This window comes from Talpa occidentalis, unplaced genomic scaffold (assembly GCF_014898055.3).
Source record: "Talpa occidentalis isolate TD23 unplaced genomic scaffold, MPIMG_talOcc4v2.1 talOcc4.16, whole genome shotgun sequence".
Taxonomy (NCBI): domain Eukaryota; kingdom Metazoa; phylum Chordata; class Mammalia; order Eulipotyphla; family Talpidae; genus Talpa; species Talpa occidentalis.
Window position 1 is genome coordinate 53,453,052 of NW_023601653.1, and position 22,145 is coordinate 53,475,196.

At 36.5% G+C, this 22,145-nt stretch overlaps 1 protein-coding gene and 1 long non-coding RNA gene across 22 annotated transcripts in view; one reads left to right on the forward strand and one right to left on the reverse strand.

Moving 5' to 3' along the window:
* SOX5 (SRY-box transcription factor 5) overlaps positions 1-22,145 on the forward strand; it is a 1,024,531-nt gene that overhangs the window by 926,999 nt on the left and 75,387 nt on the right. The window contains exon 1 of one of the 21 annotated variants that reach the window (XM_037514225.2): positions 19,822-20,101. The exons of the other annotated variants lie outside the window; for them this stretch is intronic. Within the exon in view, the coding sequence (XP_037370122.1) occupies positions 20,051-20,101 (51 nt within the window). The 5' untranslated portion in view covers positions 19,822-20,050. Of the gene's footprint in view, positions 1-19,821; positions 20,102-22,145 lie in introns of those variants that run through there. 21 annotated transcript variants of the gene reach the window in all.
* LOC119247634 (uncharacterized) overlaps positions 5,873-22,145 on the reverse strand; it is a 43,576-nt gene continuing 27,303 nt past the window's right edge. Inside the window, exons 3-6 of the long non-coding RNA XR_005125789.2 lie at positions 20,536-20,604; positions 18,998-19,100; positions 16,870-16,955; positions 5,873-6,269 (exon numbers count right to left, since the gene is read on the reverse strand). This is a non-coding gene — a long non-coding RNA (uncharacterized LOC119247634). The remainder of the gene's footprint in view (positions 6,270-16,869; positions 16,956-18,997; positions 19,101-20,535; positions 20,605-22,145) is intronic.

Here is a 22,145-nt window from a genome sequence, read left to right on the forward strand (position 1 = left end):
TGTTAAATCTCCATTATCTGCCCTTTAGTAATACCTTCTCTAGACTCCCTCACTTTTGAGCCTCTTTCAGTGACTACTAGGATGCTCTTCTATTAAGATTCAGTCTTAGATTCTTATGCTTGGTTTCCTAGAAAGTCTTTCATAAGGACTATCTCATTTAATTCTTATTGCCACACTTGTGTTATGTATTAATATCCCCATTTGACAGAAGAAAGTCAGGTCACAGAGTTCAAAATTCATGCTTTCTAAACAATTGTATTTGCTTCTCCAAATATAGGAGATTTTATTTTAAACTTTGAAGACATTGCGCTTCTTAGGATATCTGTGACCTGCTAATCAAATTATAAAATTAATGCTGGTTAATTGGCACTACTATGTAAACTCTATATGCATTGCTGTACTGAAAAAAAGTAGCCTGCTTTATAATGACAACTCTCCAGACTGCATTTTCTATTGTGTACCTTTTTCCATAGATATATGTTAATTCAGCACTCTCTTTCTGAACACCTAGATCTAAGAAGGGACACTATGAATATATTCCTGGTTGATTTTGTTTACTTAATATTTGTGTTGAAATATACTTCTGCATATAAGTATTCACACTTGGGTAATATTATGTTAATTTAAAACCAATAGCCAGATTCTTTGAGTATGTCTATTAATTTAAAAGATAAGCAAAATAATATGATTTAAATTAGACCACTATGTATTACTTACCTATTAATGTTCCTTGATAAGATAATGAAGTACTTACCATGCAATAAAAAATACCTTTTATTAAAAGGTACCTTACAATGTACTTTTAAAAACAGGTAAAATAGTCAAAATATTGTCATATTTTCTTTTATTTTTATGGAGAAAAATGTATATAAAACATACAAATTAACATGTTGCCATGGCACCATTTTATTTATTTATTTTACAATGAAGTATCTGCCTTTGTCTCTTGTGCCTTTTTAGTCTTTCCTGAGCTTCAGACCAATGTAGGCAACTATTTGTAGGTTGTCAGGGACAAATAAACCAAAATTTACAGCTTCTATAACAAAGTCCAGAATAGAGCTCACCAGTACTTTTCCTTGCCCCCAAACCTGCCCATCAATTGCTTTACCCAGAATCATAATAGCTGTCCTTAGTCCTCCACTTCTGTATGTATTAAATCAATATCATTCATTCCTCCTGATAAATAAATAAAAAATCAAATCTTCCTTTTCATCACGAGAGTCAGCCTTCTGTGTCAGGATGTCCATCTTGCTTTCTCATAGTTTACTCATTGGCTCTCGACCTGGTCTTTCTGTTAGTCAAAATGATCTTTCTCATTTTAGAAAATCCAATCATGTCCTTGATTTAAATTAGACCACTATGTATTACTTACCTATTAATGTTCCTTGATAAGATAATGAAATACTTACCATGCAATAAAAAAGGCCACTTAAAGGCCAGCAGTGATTCCCTAGTGACTTCAAGTTCTCTCTCCCATCTAGATCTTTACAGGTGGTAGTTCTTCTCCCTGGAACCCTATGACCCACCATCTTTCCCAAGCCAATTTCTCCTTACCCCTGAGGGTGCAAATCAGAACTTCACTTTTGTAGGGGAGACGTCACTGCCCCCCAGGATGGATTAACAGGGCTCTTACATGTCCAAAGAGCACACAGTATTTTGCTGTTATAGCACTTTTTGAACATATTTGAAACCCTACTTTTTGACTTGTACCAAATGAAAAAATTAGTGAAGTCAGTGACTTGCCATAGTTTGCATTTAACCTAGTACTGAAATATTTTATGGACTCAATAAATATCTATTAAATGAAAGGATGAAGAATAAATTTTAACATTATTATACATAGAAAAAAAATTGCTCAAATAGGTATTCTGCTTTATGTTGGAATTAAGTTGTATAAGTGATTTCTTTCCTTTATAAATTAATTACAATAATTTACAGAAAATAAAATTATACTTTGAATCTTTTGGACATTTGTGACTAGATGAATTCAGCTAACTAATAAACCCAAATATGGCTGTAGGCCATCTAACAGTAATTCCTCATGTTCATTGTTAATTTGCATTTTACCTAATGGGCATCATGAATTTTTAAATTGTAATAGTTGTAGTGTAGTTTACTATTTCTATTTTTTTAACGAGGCTTCTATGATTTGAAATTAGAAGGAAATATTTATCAACTTATTTCTCAGTTTATAAATACTGCATTTGTGTTGGCCAAAAGATGGCTGCCACCTGTTCTACCTATAGGAAGCCAAAAATGCCTACTCCAACCAATGATTAATAGTGATAAGCAAGGGAAAAAAGATTATGATTCTTTGTGGATGATTATATTTTACTCAAAATAAGAAAGAACATTCATTCGAGAGTGTTTATTGAATGAATTTACCTTTTTAATCATTTTGTAGAACTATTTTAAAAGCCCATCATAATATTTTTATAATAAAAACTCAAAATTACAAAGTTGTCATTAAATGAAACCACATGGGGTTACAGTTTCCATAACCAGTAACATCAGGGATCTGCCTTCTTAGGATGGAAAAATGATAGATGACCTATGATCATGTTAGACAATGAATCATACAAAATATCAACTGATATCAGTCTTTTTTCATAGCTATCAAAGGTACATAGAAAGTCATAGTGGAAATGGCGTCAGCTTCTATCTGACAGAGAATAACATCAAGGTAGAATGGATGAAATGCTGAAGTTCATCTTTTTATCAACCTTCTGCCTGTCTCTGAAGGAGGTCAATAATTATGACAGGATACAGATAAATGCCTTATATTTCCCAGGGCAGCAAAAGTGACTGATCATGACTATATGTGTCTGACTAGGAGAAACCCCTAGAAAATCAATAAGGAGAAATAACCATATGGAGCGGTCCAGATGTGAGGACTTCTGTTGAAGGAATTACTTGTACAACTAGAAGACTTACTTGTATTCATCTTTGCCTACCTAGATACTTTAATATTGAGCTTAACTTTCAGGTCTGAGTCATTTCCATACAGGATAAAAATGATCAAATGCTCCTCATTTCTATCAACTGCAGTGAGCTGTTTGCTGTTGAACTTCTGTCTGCATGAATAAGTTTTCTTCCAGGTTAAAAGACTCAGTTCCCTCTTTTCCTCTCTCTTTGCCCCTGAGCCTGCAGGGCAGACAGACAGAAGCACACATATGATTAATACAGCACAGCTGCAAGTGTGAATCATTTGCATATGTATTAATAGAGGCAAAAAAAAAAAACCCAACAACAATTAAATTATATACAGAGACATTCTGCATACTAAAGAACATATGCAAATAGGCCAGCAGAAGAGCGCAGCCAACATTGTCTCTGACGTTTCCAAGCCCATATGGGCTAGAGTCAGAACCCAGCACTGTAAAGAATCTCCTTAAAGGATATACCTAGTAGGAACTGCTCGATAGCTATTACCACCCATGGGGTTCCTGAGAGCTGTCTGACATTTGGACAATGAAGACAGTGCAAGGAGTGTCTTTTTCATGCTATTTCTGTGTTTCCTTGTTTTCAGCTGTTTCGTGTTTCATGGTATCTCATCCATGATAACAGACATCAGTACACGTGTGCTTTTGCACAGTACCCATTTTTATTGTAATGAACAGTCAAATAAAAGAGAAACTTTAAAATTCTATTTGAAGTTCTGTTGTTGATTACATGGGACTATTTGTCAATGCCAGGGTTTCTGGCCACCATTCTGTGCCCATTCCTCGATGAACATGCCTAGGTCACTCTAGGGTGTACCTTATGTAAAAGGATTGCAATTAGAAGAGCAAAACCAATTTATTGATATTTTAAAAGTAACTTTTTTATTCATTTTATCAAGAAAAATAAAGCTATTCAATTTTCTAGTCATGGCTATATATAAAGAAGGGTGAGCAACTAGTATTCTTCAATTCACAGATTATATTTATATGCCAAATTTGTTCTTCAACCTAATTGTCTAGTTGGTTTATATAGCCGGTGTCCTTTAATTATGAAGGATAGTTATGAAGACAAATTCAAACTTGCAGTAAAACTTTCCCTAAGTCACTTAACTATAGAAAATTTTTGAGTCTAAAGAACCCAAATGAAGGCAGATAACCCTTAAAAGGAACAAATTCTGGGTTTTCTGATCCCAGAAAACTATTAAATATTATCTGTGAATATTATCCATTACTTCTATGATTAAGTGTCAATGTCAGTGGTTAGAACATGTGAATTGCATGACATAGAACTGGCAATCATAGGGCAGAGCCTTCATAATTAATTTTATATATATAAACAATCTCTCAGCAAGTGATAAAGGGAAAATAAAGGCCAAAGTAACAAAAATGTTTTACATTACCTCTAGATTGATATTTTAAGAGACTGTTACTCAGTGATTGGGAATATATGATGTAATGATTAAGTGTGGTGCCTGCAGCTATCTTTGCCTTAAGTCACGTTTCTGCTATTTACTTGCCTGTGACATTGGACAATACCTAACCTCTCCATGACTTAGTTCTCTTTTCTGTAAAATGTGGGTTTACATGATATCTTTATTGTGAGGATAAATGAGATCATACACTTAAAGTGGTTAGCAGTAAAGGAATGAGTTAACCATTTATCAAACACTATGAACTAGCTAATAATAAATGCTTAGTGTTTATAGTTGATTAATCAGTTATTAGCTGATGATATCAAGGTTCTTTTAATTGCTTAATGGCAGTATCACATATCAGACAAGTTTGAATTTTCTTATATAGATTTATTTTGCAAGGCAACATCTAAAAGCAAGTTATTTAAATTATAGCAAATCATCTTATTTATTAGGTAATAATTCTGTTCCCTTGTATGGTATAAGTCTAAGACCCATTCTAAGAACCCATGGGAGGCAGTGAATTTACCCAAAAAACTGTGAGTAGTTACTCCAGTTTATTGTTCTATGTTTTGTAGAGAACCTTTGTATGCCTTTTTCTGGTATTACCCTTGAAAGCTTACTCTTTTTCTAGATGCATTAGTAGACTATTTACTATGACATTGCCTCTTATTCTATTTTTTTTTATCTATAGCTGAAATATTCCTCCTGTTAGTCTTACTGTGAAAAATTATAAAATTTTCATGACTAAGTAAGTAGCTCAATGGTTTCAAACTTGTATATAGAAGCAGATTATTTTTATAAACACCATATTTTTCTAGAAGTTGTTTTACCCAGCAAATATTTATTCTTTTTAAGTGGTTAAGTTAAGCCTCAAAAAGGTGAATCAGTTAAGAATCCTTGGTGGATCGTGGAAGAGCTTGAAATGTAAGAGAATGAAAGGAGTGAAAAAAGTGGAATGGAACTTAAGGAAAGCCATATAGCCTCATGTCTTAGCAAGTGTATTTGAAATAGAAAGGTCCTCCACAACCGTGGAACATGGTTGTTTAAACTAGTCATGGGAATGCCAAGTGCTTCCAAGCACTCCCAAACAGTGCCATTCGCTTTTATTTGTTTTATAGATTGAGTTCTACTGACTAAAATTGTTTGAATGAAAGATTATGTTACTCAAACAAAATTTAAAAACCATTCTTGTTTTCCAACTCCTTAATTTTATTGATGAGGCTATTTAAACTCCAAGTAGTGACCTGACTGAATCAGATATTAACAGAAATGTGTCTGGAATCCTGGCAACTGAAAACTAAATCTAACTTCTTCCCATTTTACCATGGTGTTCTTAAAATAAGTGCATATTTTCATATATATTATTTTAAGTTGTTTTATGTAAAAGGAAATTGTTATTTTTGCATTTAGATTATTAAGGATGAATAAAACAATGAGCAGGATTTGCATATTAGTGACAATAACAACCTTCTGAATTGCGTTCATTTTGCTGAGTTCAGTGATTGTGCTCTGTGAATTAATTCTTTTGTGAAAAGCCATTTGGAAGATCAAGGAAATTAAAAAAACAAAACAACAGAGAAGCATCCTTTTTCATATCGTTTGTTCATAGAAAGTTCAAAGTGAGATTGTTTACATCACAAGTCTTGTTGGTATTTTACTTGCTTCTAAGAAGAAAGATAGTATTGAAGATGATTATATAATGATGCAGATAAGACTTTGCAGTCTTGAATGAGCTGTTCTGAGAGAAAGACTTCAGAGAAAAACCACATTAACATTTTGAGCTGTGTTTGGTTGGCAAGTGTCTTCACGAGACTTGAAAATAGAACCTGATTTGACTCCTTCCCATCGAATGCTTAAACCAGCCCAGCAGATTTCATATGTGCTGTTTCTGTGGAAGTTTCTCCGCACTGATCTGCCAAAATGAGGACATGAAGAGAAAGGGGATGAGGACACACTCATTGTTCCACCTTTCTTAATCCTGACCTTTCTTTTAACACCACCATCCATTTTCTTACCCAACTGCTTCTCAGATAAAGAGTAACCAGGAAGCAGTGTAGGAACAGAGGAATTACGCTCTCAGATGGTTTGCTACCAGCAGCATTGGGGCTGACTAATCAATGCCTCCAAAGTGAAAATTGCTTCCCCAATTCTAGAACTTCTCCAACAGTGATGAGAAAAGTAATAATGGTAGTGAAAATCACAATTACTTCCTTTTTATGGAATGGAGTGGAACATGAGAAAATACTGTCCCACCTGATCTAGGTGCTTTAAAGTAACAAGTTTTCATCCGGAATTGCATTCTATAGCCACTCTAACTCCTACTACAACCACTTCTTCAAATCTGTACCCTAAGTGAGTCTCATTGGACTTATTTTCCCTGTGTTTATTCTCTCAGTTTTAAAGGAACTTTAAATTCTTAGAGCAGTACAGCCAAAACATTTGGTTAACATACAGCCACAACATTTAAATAAATAATAAACAGCAAAGCAAAGGCCCCTTACATGGTCTCCAGTTTTGTTCTCAGGTTCAATTGGTACATCTTGCATCTGGTTTCTCGTCAGAGAAACTTCAAATTTGGTGTTTCAGCATTACCTTCCGTGAAACCGTGAAATAGCGAGTTTTCATAGGTTCAAGCTTAGCATTGTAGTCACTTAGTTTTAATAGCATGTTGGTATACTGGTACAGTAACTGGCTGCATGACTTATACTCCTCCCTTTTCTTTAAAGCATGCCCCTCAAATTTTATTTAAACATTTAAAAATGTTAAATCTTGCAAATGCATATATTTAAGTGGTATATATAGTATTATGGCTTATGAGCCTGAGCTCTATAATAGGAGATCTTATTTGGGTGTATCAATGGTCAAGTTTTTTTCATGTGAAATATTGTTCTGTATGATAAAGCTTTGAGGATTAAGTAAAATAATACATGCAAAATGCTTATAAGCCTTCAGTCATCTTTAGCTGCTGTCAGCCTCAACCTTATCTCCTGGAATCAAGGATTTTCCATTGTTAGAAATGACCCTAACACATTCTTGCTGGTTTCAAGTTAGTAAGTACCTGTCTAGGGGATAGCAGTTATTTTCTGTAGTCCAATAGTGTGAGGGAAATGGCAAAATCCATCTTAATTCAAGTTTGGTTGCCCACCTTTTATGAGAGCCATACCCCTATATTTAATGAAAAGGAATTATCTCTTCAGTATCAAAAACCTCTCTTCTACCTTGAAGATTACAAAAAGCATGTGTTTTCCTTCTAAAAATTAAAAGCATGTATTTCTTTCCATTGCATAAGTTACTAGAGCATCTTTGTTTTTACAGCATTGACATAACTGAAAGGAATTGAAACTTGTCCCTTTGAAGGGAAAGCTGTGTCATTGGAAAGTTGCACTATTTGTTATAATGGGGAAATTTTTACAGCTGGATAGTTAAGATTCTATAGGAAAAAAAAAACTGTTAGCATAGTGTCTGGTATAATAAATACTCCTTTTTGTGGTTACTGCTTTATTGTCTATTATTAGATTAGTAAAGTAAAATTTGCGTATAGAAAAATAAGTTAGGGCATAATAAAAGCAGCCAAAGTAGTTGGTCTAATGCTCTTGCTAATGTTCCAGATTGCTCAGTACAGCTCCACAAAGTGTTCTGCTCTCAAGCTGCCCTTGAAATGATATGTAAGTCTGGTCATTTAACCTCCCCAGGTCTCACATTTTCTTATTTTTTAAATCATGTAAGTATAGCAGTCTGTCGGTCATGGAGGAAGGGATGAAATGTTGCAAAAGTAGATAGGAGTCCCAGAGTAGACAGGAGTCCCAGAAATCCTGAGAAGGCGCCTTTGCACTTACAAGCAGGTGGGCGTGATTCACACAGGGGATGCCTGTGCTATCAGGGGACACTTGGCAGAGGGTGAAGAGGCAATTATTGATCTGGAGCATTCAAAAGAAATGCTTTGTAGTTTTGAAAACAGGTTAACTCTGAGGTTCCAAGTGGGCAAGCAATTTCAATTATGTCATTACTTATCCATGGAATGAGAACGCAGACGAGCAGCTCAGACCAGTGCTAGATTACGTGCTAGACAAGCTGTGAAAACACTTCCATACCTGAAAAGGCCTACCTAGAAACACATAACATTCGACATAAAATAACTTGATGGAATTATCAGAGTCTTGTTTGATTTTGAATCAACAGCTTGATTGAATGGCATAAGCTGTTTAGTCCTTAAGGCTGCTGAAAATTTTAAAATAGGAACCTACTTCCAAATTATCTAGGTTTTGGTTCCTATTTCTAAAAGTCATTCTTTTTTTTCACTTTCATGGCTTCCTCTTTTCCAACTTTCTTCATTGAATTTTTCCTGTCTTTCTTTTCAGTTCTTACCGTTCTACTCCCCTTCTCTTTCTTTACTTCTTTCCTTTTCTCTCTTGTTCATCAAGTTCTGGGCCTCCATCTACTTTTTTATTCACCCACAATGGTAGCAAGATGGAGAAGCTGTGTCCTTCAGAAATACTTGCTTGTTGGGCCTCCCTGGTGGTGCAGCAGTTGAGCGCTGGGCTGCGAAGATGCCTACAGCCTCTGCGGCACCGGTTCGATCCCCAGCCACCGGCGAGGGTCCCACATGGTGCGCAGACTTCTCCTGCTGCCCGCGGCTCCCCTCAGCAGTGTACTTCTGTCCTTCTGCCTTTTCTGCTCCCTACTCTGCTCCCTGCTCTGGCTCTGGTGAATTCTCTCACCCTCCCGTGCTTCTGACTATACCCAGTGCTTGTATAAATAGATAAAAATCTTAAAAAAAAAAAAATAGAAATACTTGCTTGTTGTTTAAACAATTCTAGTAGTACCTAGATAGAAGCAGGGGAGGCAGTAGTTGGAATTGGGAATACCAAATAGCAAGATTGGAGGCTCTCAGAGGAAAATATATCTGGGCCTGCTTTTCTTTTCTTTCTTTTTTAATGTTTGGCAGCTGGTGGAAGGGGAGGTTAAAGAATGAATGATAGCTAGCCTACAAATATTTTCTTTCATAATTTATTTTCTCTCCTAATAAAGTCAAATAACACAATGAACATATCAACAATGGAGGCTTCCATTTCAACCATAAAATCCCTAACAGTCCACTCTTCCACTGGAATTGGATGTTTTAAAACTGTGCTTCAAAGACTGAGGAAAAAGTGTGAGTTGTCTTGGGAAGGAAGGACACAGAGGTGGAAGCACAGCTCATTATTTTTATACTAAGAAAATGCTGCACTGTTGTTTTCTTAGCATCAGTTGAAATGGAAAGAGATGCTTTTACCTTATTTATTTAACAATGTAATATCAGTAGTTTATGCTCCTATTATCACAGTTTGTGGGTGGTGATCACTCCTCCTTGCTCTCCTGAACTTTCAAACCACTTGTTATTCATTCTTTGTACCCATGAGAACATATTAGAGACACAGAGAGATCAAGTCTAGATTTTATAATTTTTAAGACTTTATAGTCCATAGGAGAAAATTAGCACTTTTTCCATTTTTTTTTCCGGCTAAAAAGGCCAAAGCACTGGATAATTATAAGTGATAATTTTTGATTGCCATCATATTTGGTTTGAGTTTTGGCATTATAGCTTTTATTTTATAATTTCAAAAATTAGCATCCAGTATAATTGACTGTATTTAAGGTATACAGTTCTATGAGTTTTAACCCCACAGTTAGAATACAAGGCAGGTCTGTTATGCACTAGGATTTCCTTGCTGTCTTTAACCAACAGGACAGTCGAAGCTGAGGCCACCAGCTGTCCTATAGTTCAGTAGTGGTTCTCCCAGCCCCTCTATTTTAATATGGCTTTTAGCTCTGACTACTGTCATGAACCCAACAATTTCTTTTGTTCATTCTCAAGAGAGTAACCATTTTGCTCTCTTCTTATGTTTATTTCTCATCTTATTTTGTTGGAGTAAAGACTTAAATAATTTCTGCATTTAATTTTACTTTTAAAATTTTGATTTTGACCCAGAGCTTTTCTAATTTTAATGATTCTTCTGTAGGTTTATTTATTGTCATGGTAAAATATACATAATATGAAACTTACCATTTTAACCATTTTTAAGTGTACCATTCAATGGCATTAAGTACATTCGGATTGTTGTGAAGCCATTACCACCACCTATCTCCAGAACTCTTCATCATCACAACTGAAAGTCCTTACTCATTAAACAATAACCCTTCATGTTCCCACCCCAGCCTCTGGTCTCCACTGTTTTCTACCTTAGAGGCACTTCATGTAAGTGGAATCATCCAATATTTGGCATTTTGTGTCTGGTTTATTAATTTAGGATGATGTCGTTAAGGTTCATTCATTTTGCAGTGTGTTTCAGAATTTTCCTTCTTAATGGTGACAAGTATTCTGTTGTTTATATATACCACTTTTGTTTATCCCTACATCTGATGGTGGATATTTGTGGTCTTTTCACCTTTTGACTATTGTGGATAATGTTGCTATGATCCTAGATGTGCAAATAATCTGTTCTAGTCGCTGCTTTCTGGTATTTTAGGTGCCAAGAGGTGGGATTGCTAGACTACTTGGTAATTCTATGTTTAATATTTTGAGGAACTACCATAATGTTTTCCATAGATAATGCACTCTTGTACATCTCTGCTAGCAACATGCAAGTTTCCCAATTTCTCTATCACCTTCTCAGTGTTTGTTATTTTCTGTGTTGCTATTGGTTTATAATTGTCATCCCAATGGGTGTGAAGTAGAACCACATTGTGGTTTGTGTTTGCACTTTTTTAATGATTAGTGATATTGAGCATCTTTTCATGTGCTTATTGGCCATTTGTACTTTTTTCCAGCAATGGGCATAAGACCCATTTTAATAGCACTTCTCAAAATTGATTCCTCAGTAATAATTGTTTTTTTATTGTTCTCACTTTAGGTGGATCTTTAATTTTTATTGACTGAAAGAAGGATAAATAAGTGATTAAGTAAAAACCATTCAAAGTATTTAAGTCTTAGTAACCACTAAACTTGCTCCCTGAGGCAGGTTCCTTTGCTAAGGTACATTTTATACTCTGTAAATGGGGATAGCAACATTACTTGTCCCAGATGATTTGTTGTGCAGACTTAATGCTATGCAAAATACTTTCAACAGAGTGACATATCAATATGAAATTAAAATTTACTAATAAAAATGTTAATATTTATAATTATGTAATATGCTTGTGTTATAATAATACTTAAATGCTGATTCACAATTTGTGTTTCTCTGTTATTACTTAGGAAAACCCTTTAAAATAATGTTACACTTTTTAAAGTATAAACTTCAGGGGATCTATCACAGTACCTTTCAATTAATATTTGTTTACTGAATTAAAGAATGATGAATGAAAACACATGTGTATACTCACATGCATGTGTGCTTGTATGTGCACATGTGAACACACATGGAGGCAACTTTAAGTTGCATTGACCTGTGCGGATTTAAAGTTTTATTATGTGGCTTTTATCATTATTAGCAGTGAATCCAAAATATGGGTTTGCCTCAAACTCTATTGGATTGATATTTAAAAGTCTATTAAAATTACTGAGTTAAATAGAAAGAGCAAAAGTTGGTCTTGTGTGGTTTTTGGCTTTGTTTTGTTTGAGGGCTAAAATCTCTAGATTAGTTAACTGAATTTTGTGTCTGATTTTTTTTTCTGATTTATTCTAGTGAGCTAGTAACATGGTATCACTGACTATTGAAAAAATATTAGTGGTAATATTTACTAACTAAATTGATGAGGCAGTTGTGTGGCATTTATAGAGTATTACGTTAGCCTTTTATTAACATTTGTGCAAGTGTGCATATACTAGAAAGGTGCAGGGTCAGTGGTAAGTCGATTTGGTGTAGATATGCTTTAATGGGTAAATTTTCCCAATTAGGAGAGGAAACGCTACTGGGAAAATATGTGATCCCCTACTAAAGTATTTTTACTTTAAATCAGATTGACTTTATCTTCATTTCCTCATTATTCTTTTTATTTTCAAACTTGCTGAGATCTGAGGTTGGTGTTAACATACTGATTTCAACTAAAAGTTGAAGTTTAAGATCACAAGGGGAATAAGAGATGATCCAAATAAAAAAGAGAAATGTTAGATTTAAAAAAAAAAAAAAACTAATTTGTCACTTCACTCATTGAGTATGAACTGAATAGACTTCTAACCCTTAAAATACTTTTTTTTTTCCTTTTTATTGCCTGGAATCTTAAGAGCTTTATCATTTGCAGTCATAAAATGAAAATATACACCAAACCCTCAAAGGGCAAGTATGAAATTAAATTATATTTGGGCAGCTGTAACCTTTTAAAACGATCAGATTCCAGTTAATGTATTTCTTCCTGTTCCAAGTGCTGCCATGGTGTTTGATGGTGGGAAGCAGTCCAAAGGGCATTGGGAGATAATAAATTCACTGTAAATTTCACCCCAAGGCATGTCTTGATACACCAAGGCCTCCATTTAGCAAGGCTGACCTAAAACTCTTGTCACATCCAAAGGTCATTTAGGTTGAGGTTGGTGTGTCCCATCTATCTCCCCTTGATGCAAAGAGTGACAGTTGAAACAGGGTTGAGCTCATAAACAGTCATCTGAATATGAAAAAGAAGCTAGCTCTGGAGTAGGAGGGGAAGTGAAGAGAAAACTACCTTCTACAGTGGGACTGCAAGTGCTGGGCTTTTTACAAAATCACATATCTCATAGCTTCTGTTTCAGAGCAACCATTTACTTGAAAGGGGCATTACTGGATTAGGTTGATTTAGAAGGAGATACTCTTTACTCTGGCTTTTATTTATATATGTTTCCAAAGCCTGGGGTGATTTTTTTTAAGTATTTTAAAAGAATCTATTTCCAACCTCCTTCTATTTTAAAATAACAGTACCCCCCTCCCCTTAATCTGTTCTCTTCGCTTAAAGTGCAAAAGCAACCAGCTCATGGGAACAAAGTAGTAGAAAATGTTTTGAAGAAATAAAGCTTAATGTGGTCCTGGAAAGCCATGCTTTTTTTTTTTTTTTTTTTCCCTATTGCTTTCTTAATCATGTACTTTTTCACCATAGGAAAGTATGCATAGCTTTAACCATATTTAAATGTACAATTCAGTGGTTTTGGTTGCACTCACAATGTTGTGTGATCATCACAATTATTTATTTCTAGTACTTTTTAATAATCCTAAATGGAAGTTACGTACCTGTTAGTTAAACAATAATTCCCAGTCCCCTCTACATTTGATAACTTTTGTTCCACTTTCTGTCTGAGTTTGCTCATTCTAGCTACATCATCTGAGTGGACTCATACAATATTTGGTCTTTTGTGTCTGGCTGATTTCACTTGGCTTAATGTTTTAAGGTCCATCCATGTGAAACATGTATTTTTCAATTAGGCAATTTTAGGAAAGACTTCAGTTATTTCAAAAATAATTTTCATTTATGAATGAATCAAGGATATATGAGATCCCAATCATAATAATGATAAGAAACGCAAAGTGTCATGTGAAACATTTTAGACATCAGACTGGATAGATATAATGAAATATTTAAAGTCTTGCAAGTATTTTTTGGGAAAAAAATTAAAAATTCAGGAAGGCAGAAATTTTTGTTTGCTGGTATGTGGTGGTAAAACATTGCTCAGCACATAAGTAGGTACCCAATAATATAGTGAATGAATCAATTGGTTTAATGCAGGAAAGCAAAAATTACAATTGTTGGTTATTTCTCTGGACTGCTTCAGTGACATATGAGAAATATGTCCTATGCATTTGAAAAGGAAGCCTGTTAGGACCAGAGCTGCTAATGTAAGTGAAAATACATTGTAAATACTTCCCTTAGACTGTGGTTTCTGTTATTTTAATTGACTTCAGAGTACTGTGATTTGGGTAGTGCAAATGACTCATTTTTAATATATCTTTTTTTATTCTCTTTTAAGTAGTCTAGAAAAAATAAGGTTCAGGATTAGTATGTGAAGTAAACTATGGAGTTTTATATGATTAGATCCTTAATAAAAGTTATGCAGGAAATAGCAAGTATTTAAGGATGAGATTCACTGTTGAAAATTATCCAGATTTCTGCTATAATTGATTTTGAATCAACTTTAGATCATGTAAAAAATGATTAGGTGAATGTTATTCTAGGTAAAGTGGGTTATGGGTGAACCAATCCCTTCCAGTCAATTCTCCATATTACATCTAGACTGATATTGCAGAAACATAATCTTATTATCTCATTCTTCTTTTTTAACTATCATAAGTTTCCATTTACCTTCTTCCCAGGTACTTCCTCACCGCACTGGAGCTTCACTGGCCTCCTTCCACTGCCCCATACCTGTCATGTTCTCCCCACCTCAAGGTTGTTCTGCCAGCACTTTTCTTACTTCATGTTCATAGTTACATCATCTTGTCCTTCTGAGCTCAAAGCAATCCTTTCTCTAGGGAAGTCTTTCCCGATCTGCCTAGCCATTTATAGCGTCCTCTTATATGCTCTTACAATATCATGAGCAAAAAGGTTACCATAATGAAACTTACTTTTTTTTTTTTTTTTTTTTACTGGCAGCAGCCATTAGGAAAAGTCTCCTCTTAGATCCCTCTCCTTTCCTGCCCTGCATGTACATCATTATCACCAAAAGAAAAGAGCCCAGCTTCTATCAGAAGTACTGTTAGACTATTCCAGCTCTTGGTCCCAAAGCCCTAGACCTTACCACTGCTTTGTAGTGACCAGAAAAGAGGTTCATAAGGCATAGTGGTTATAAGCTAGGAATTATGGTTATGAGCTGTGTATTAAGATTTGGATTCTAGCCTCAGCTTCATCTCTTACCTCTATGACTGTGGACAGATGATTTTACTTTTCCTGGGCTTCAATGTCCTCCTCCAAGAGTAAGAATAATACCTATTCATCCTGTGGCTCCTGAGAAGGTTCAGAGATAAAGCATGGGCCTGGCACACAGTGAGCATCCTATAACCTCTACCTAGTATTGCTGTTATCGTTGCCAGTGCTGCCATTCTGTGTCTACATTTCTCCTGAAATTTAGACCAATTTGCCTTAATTTATATACTTCAATTGCCAAAATATACATTAATATATGACATTTTTTAAATCTTAAAAGTTTACAGGGGGAGAAATGAAAGAAACAATAAGAGTGAAATCCACAAAATGTCTTTTTAATGTTAATCACTCCTACCTGCCATCAATTAGTACTAACAATAAGACAAAACAGCAAAACAAAACAAAACAAAACAAAACAAACAAAAAAAAAAAAAAACCCTTGATCTGCCCATTGCTGTCTTCAGGGAGCATAGGATTCTGTCATCATGATTCATAACATCCTTCACTCTTAACCCTTGACCTTGACCTTGGAGACTCTCATTAATTCAGAGCTAAGGGAAAATCCCTGTTTCACTGGCCAGTAGGTAGGGGACTCCCTCTACTACAGAAAGAGATATATCTACCATGTAAAAGTTTCCCTTTGGAAGCATTTTCATGTAGTAACATTGCCACCCATGTGGGAAGTTTGTGGCATGTCATGGAAAGGAGAACTTTAAGGAATATACCAACTTCAGAAACGACTAAGTTGTTTAGGCTTGGGGAGGGTGTAGACCTCCCCTGTCCCCAGTGAAAATACAGAATCTTGACTGTCATCCTGAAAGAGCATGTAGACTTTTAGCAAAGTCAGTGGCACATCAGAGCCGCTGAGGCAATCCTGGCTCCTGCACTTCCCTCCTATCTGCCAAGTGTTTTCAAGGATCCAGTGAGCCTATGTTCTGGAAGGAAGTATATTTTTTATAATATATAAAATACTGGGCCTTGTTGGTGGCACAAGGGGTTAAGCACCGCACTATGAAGCAATCCACAGCCTCTGCAGCACAAGTTTGATCCCCAGCCAGCCAGAGCGAAACCCACATGGTGCAGCAGACCTCTCCTGTCTCGCCCACTGCTCCCCTCAGCAGTGTGTTTCAGTCAGTCTGCCTGTTCTGTTCCCCACTCTGTCTCTGATGGATCCTCTCACCTCCCCTCATCTCTGGCCTGTACTCCAGCTCTTATATGCATAAATAAATAAATCTTTTAAAAAAAGATAAAATAACTCTGGAACAAAAGAAATGAAAAACAAGAAAAGGGAAGCAATTTGATTTAAAAAAAATATATATATAAAATACTATATAGTCTGGTTTAGTGTAAACTAACAACTAACACTCAGTGTCTTTTTTTACTGAGTTAGAATGCGCACTATTTTAATATTTTAACTCTTACACTTCAATTCCAATATATGGGATCAAATGAACAATGATTTCACATGTATGCACTTTGCCAAAATAGGCTTTTTTGCTTTAAAGCCTTTCTGATAATACTCAGTTTTCCTATGTAAAATGATGAATATTTGGTCGCCATAATCCCCCTGGTAAACAAGCACTTCTCTTCTTGTTACCCTGAAAGGAATTTCAGCACTGTTATTTCCTCATAAATTAAACTAATTAAAGATATAAGTATAATCACTGATGTAGAAAAGATTTGAAGAGCTTTTCAGCGAGTGTCCTCCTTACCTTGCCAAATGGAGATGTATTTACTGGTTGGTGACCTCAGGAATAGATGCAGAGTATTCATCCTCCCACAGCAACAAACAGCAAGTCTGGAGCGGCATAAAAAGGGTCAATGGAATAGGTCATACATCATATGGGGAGGCAGATGTTGGAACATATTGTAATGGATTACTGTGCAGTACATGAAGATGGCTTGTGGAGTAGGAAAAGCAAGGAGGGAGTGAGAGGAAGAGAGATAAACTATCAGTTGGTGTTCTCTTGCATGATTCTCACAAATATATCTGGTTCTTTAAGGAACTGCCTCAATTATAAAAGTCAAAATGTTTTTTTCCTAGCTATTCAAGATTTATTCGTGTGTAATCACATGAAAAAAGTCTTTTACGATCCAGTACATTTGAAATGTTTCTTTATTTATATGCTTCAGTATCTGCAGTGTGACAGGAACAGCATGAGAGCATCATACCTGTGAAAAAAGGTCTTAAGATTTAAGTAAGTTCAAATATTCTTTAATTTTTAGCAGGATGCCATCTTCACACCCTCTCAACACTCCACCCCTCATTGATGGCTCCATATTCTGCCAAGTATCACACTGAGTGGGACTGAATTTGCGATGAAATCATAAAGATTGTCTGTGCATTATTATTTGGTGATAACAGCCACATAGATAACATTATAGCTTTTGTCCGTGTGTTCACTAAAGCTCTTTAGTGGTAAAACCACACTATTGTCAGACATCACATTTTATTTTGTCTTCCACCTCTTCCAAGACATTTCACCCAAGAGTGATTTATTAAGGAGCTATGGGTGATGATGACAGTACTTTCTGCCTTGGAGCCCCTACCAGCCAGCACCTTGAATCCTTGGGTGCATTTCCCAAGTAGCTCACCTGTTTTCTCTGAAGACAGAACATTCCCTTTCTGAAGTGGATTACATTCATTTTTCCCTTGTGGCTTGTCATCCTACCATCTTGAACTCACCCATGCACGTCAGTGGAACATCCAGCCTTTTGGAGCTTTGTCCACCCATGTCACCATGTCATTTCCTTGAAACATTCCCACACTCTAACTTGCTTGTTTTTAAAATGATGCTCCATTGATATAGTATTGACTATGTTACCCTCCATTTGGTTAAATTTGCCTTATCCTTTCAATTTGACAATTTCCTTCATATCTCAATTTTCTTACTATTACTTCAAAAAAAAAAAAAAAAAAAACGGATCTCCCACATTGTGTGTATTTACTGGAACTTGCTTCATCAGTTGACCAGTCCCTGGTGTACCCAGGCTATCGTTCCCTTGGGTTATGCTCCCCAGTGGGACCTCCAAATTGGAGATTAAATGAAACCCTTCCCACACACCCCTCGGCACCTTTCCCTATCACCATTTCCAAGGTCTAGGTAGAACTGGGAAAGCAACAGGAGCAACGCTTCACACCCCACCCTCCCCTTACTTCTGTGGGTTAACCATCAACAAGGTTAGAACAAAACTTTTCCCATCCACTGCCTACTACAACCCTACCCTTTCACCCTCACACAGATGAAGACTCTTAGACTTGAGTTAGTTGTGAGTCTTAATTGTCTAGTCTTCAATTTTTCCAGCAGTCACCTTATATAAAAGTATATATATTTATATTTCTCCTGTTATCCTATTTATTATCATGAGCTTTTTGATATTTGCTATATTCTGTATTTAACTGAATCCTCATTTCTCTGACAGATTTTACTCTTTAAAATTAAATTTAAATATTAATAAGTCTTAAAACTTAATAAAACTCAGTTTTTTAAAAAAGTAATATATCTGAAAATTCATTTTACCACAGAAAACATAGAAGTGTCTAACAAACACATGAGAACATGCTCAATGCCACTAGTCATATTTTAAAGAAAATTAATTAAAAAAAGTTATTTCACTTACATTAGAATAAATAATAAAGACAGATCATACAAAGTTTTGATGATATAGAGAAATTGGGACATTTATAGATGCTAATGGGAATATACAATGGTTTAGGCACTTTGGAAAAGTTTGAATTTTCTTTAAAAAAAGTAAACCATCTGACAGCCAGTCCAATCCTAGGATTGGGTAGTGAAGAGAAAGGAAAACACACAAAGATATGCACTAAAATATTCATACCTGGATAAATCCGCGGCAACACGGAGCCACCTGAGACACTAAGTGAAATAAGCCAATCTTGTTTTTTCTTCAGTCTCTTACACCAGCACCTCAGAAGCTGTGACTACAAAATAGAGTAACCTCACTTCTGGCCTAGGAGAACTAAATAGAACATGACCTTTATGTTAAAAAGGGGGCTGTTGGTGAACAATAATGGGCACCTGAAAGTTATATAATGTTATAATGCAGGGTTACTTCAGGGAAAAAAAAAAAAAAGCATTTGGAAAACAAGTTGTAGGGAAGAGTCATTTTTAAAGAAAATTTTCCTCTGTGGTATACAGAGAAATTTTAAATATTTCACGTTATGTTACTCTGCCTGGAATGTCTTTCCATTTTAACTTTATGTTGCACATCCTTGAAAACCTAGGTCAGCAGGGCTGTGATAGTGTCACACTCTGGGCACCACTTCAGGAGTCATTTGCAAATGAGTCACAGCTAAAAGAGCTACTAGACCTTCTAGGACAAAAATCACTCCTGTTCTCTTAGATGGAGCTGTGGGTAGGAAGCAGAGTACAGGCTGCAACGCAGAAATGCAGCATCGGGAAGGTAAACAGTAAATTCAAACCTTCCCTCCACATCACCAAGGCGTGCAAGGTAAAATCCGCATAATATACCACATTCGGTTTCCTGGGTAGGTAAGATGGCGGAGGAGTGAAATCATTGGGCTGGCCTCACAGCCTACACAGAAATAAGGACAGCGTTCTCTGGAGAACGGCCAGATGACCATTTGTAGGATAGATGGAGTTACCAGGCTTTTGCAAGGGAACCTGTGATTATGGACACCTGGGCTTAGAGAGCGCAGCGCATGCGCATATGTAAATGGTGACACCTGTGTTGAGGGTCCTGGGCTATAAGGGCAGCGCACCTCAGAGACCACGAAGGTGAGGGAGGGCATAGCCAGAGGAATGCTGTTCTGTCCCCTGATTCAGCAGTAAAGGCCTGTGAAGATCTACCTAAGGCTCCAAAATTATCTTTGTATCTGTGAGAACTAAAGATGAACCTTCTTGGCCCGGGATGGTCACTCTACACCACTGCATGCAGAAGGAGGGACAGCGGGCACAGAAGGTAGGATAAATTGCACTTAAGTGGCTTGTGGAGCATTAACAGAGCTGCACCCCAAGAGAAGGAGGGGTCTGTGATATTGTGCGCCCGTGTTGACTTAAGGACTCAAGTCTATACCAGGGCCTGTAGAACCTGGGACTGTGCTGAAGAGGGGGCCATAGCCCAGGTGTGCAGGACAGTAGGGAGCCGACCCTGCTTGAACCTGGAGTAAGCCCCTCCCCACCCTGCAGAGGCAAAGTTGTGCTTGCTGTGGAGCAACCAGGTACCCATATTGGGGAGTAAAGCACCTCACTCCCTGACAGGATCCTGAGGACAGTGGACAGTATTGGCGACTACAGTTTGGGTTCTGTTGGAGGGGGTGTTGTCAGCTTGAGCCAGGGGCAACGGGCCTTGGATACCTGGTGCCTGTACCAGTGGGGAGGGCTTAGTGGGCTCACCTGTGCCTCCTTCCAGACTCAGCTTCTCTACAGCTCGTGGTCATGTTACGTGGAACACCTGCCTCCCCCCTAGAGGAAAACAGATCTTTGACCATTTTAAGCATTTTAAAATGTGTATTTCAGTGGCATCACTAAGGACATTCACACTGGTGTGCGTGCAAGCATCACCACCCATCCGCTGCTGATTTTTTCGTTAATAGTTACATCCCCACTCCTGGCAGAACTGCTTATCTTTCTGTGTCTGTATCTGACTACTCTAAGGTCCTCATTTAGGTGGAATCATGCAATATTTGGCCTTTTATAAATTGTTTATTTCATGTTGCCTAAGGTCTTGCCACTTCATGTGTCATAGTTTCCTTAAGGCTGAACAGTATCCCACTGTACGTGTGTGGCACAGTTGTGTGTGCACCCGATGGTCAGTTGTGTTGCTTTTGCCTTTAGGGTGTTGTGACTAAAGCTGCTATGAACTCGAGTATACAAATAATTGTTCCAATCTCTGCTTTTACTTACTTTGGGTGTAAACCCATAAGTGGGATTTCTGGATCATATGGTAATTCTGTTTAATTTTTGAAGAACTGCCGTACTATTTGCCATAGCGACTGCATCATTTTACGTTGTCACCAGCATGGATTCCAGATTTTCCACATCCTCACCAATGTGTTACTTTGTGATGATAGCCATTCTAATGGGTGTGACTTGGTATATCATTGTGGTTTTTATTTCATCCAGGTATTTTGAAGGGATATTTGTCACAGTGACTGAGTGAAATATTAAAGAGCTTTTTAGCTTTGTGAGTTGGGAATTTTTATGAATTTGGCATGTGAGTTTCTATTTACAGTTTTGTTCTGCAATCTAGCAGGTTTAAGACTTACCCTATTTTCCTGGTAAGATACATGAAAAACAACAAAGAGAGCTGAAAATGTTAGGGAAAATCCATGTTTAAAGTCAAGTTGCTTCGATAATTTTCTATGAAGAAACATTATGAAAAATAATGTGCAAAGCAAATTTATTCACATTGAAACATGCTGATATGTTTTGAAAGATTTTCTCCAGTACATTAGTTTCTCTTTAAACTCCACATTTAAGTTACATTAAGAGGCTGAAATTAAGCTATAAAGATAACACTTATGGAGCCTTGAAATTGCTTTCTGAATTTTCCTCACAAATCTTTTTCCTTGCCCCTACCCTTAAAAAAAACAAAGACTTTTCTCATCAAACATAATATGTATCTGTCAGGTTTGACCTAAGCCTAAGAAGTACACACTTAACCTATATTTAAAATCATAATGGGGACTCTGGTGGAACAGGGGTTAAGTTTCAGCGCTCTCAAGCTGTCACCAGCCACTGTGGCCTGAGTTGAATCCTCTATTCCCCTCCCCGCCAGGGAGCTAACCCACATGGCTCCCCTCCGCAGTGTATTTCAGTAGGTCTGCCTGCTCTGCTTCCCATTCTGTCTCTGCTGAATCTTCTTACCCCTGGCACCTCTGGCCTACACCCCAGCTCTTGTATGCATAAATAAATAAAAATAAATTTAAAAAATAAATAAAAATAAAAGTCATAATAAATGGCAATAAACATGTTTTCAGATCTCTCATCCAAATAGTTAACAC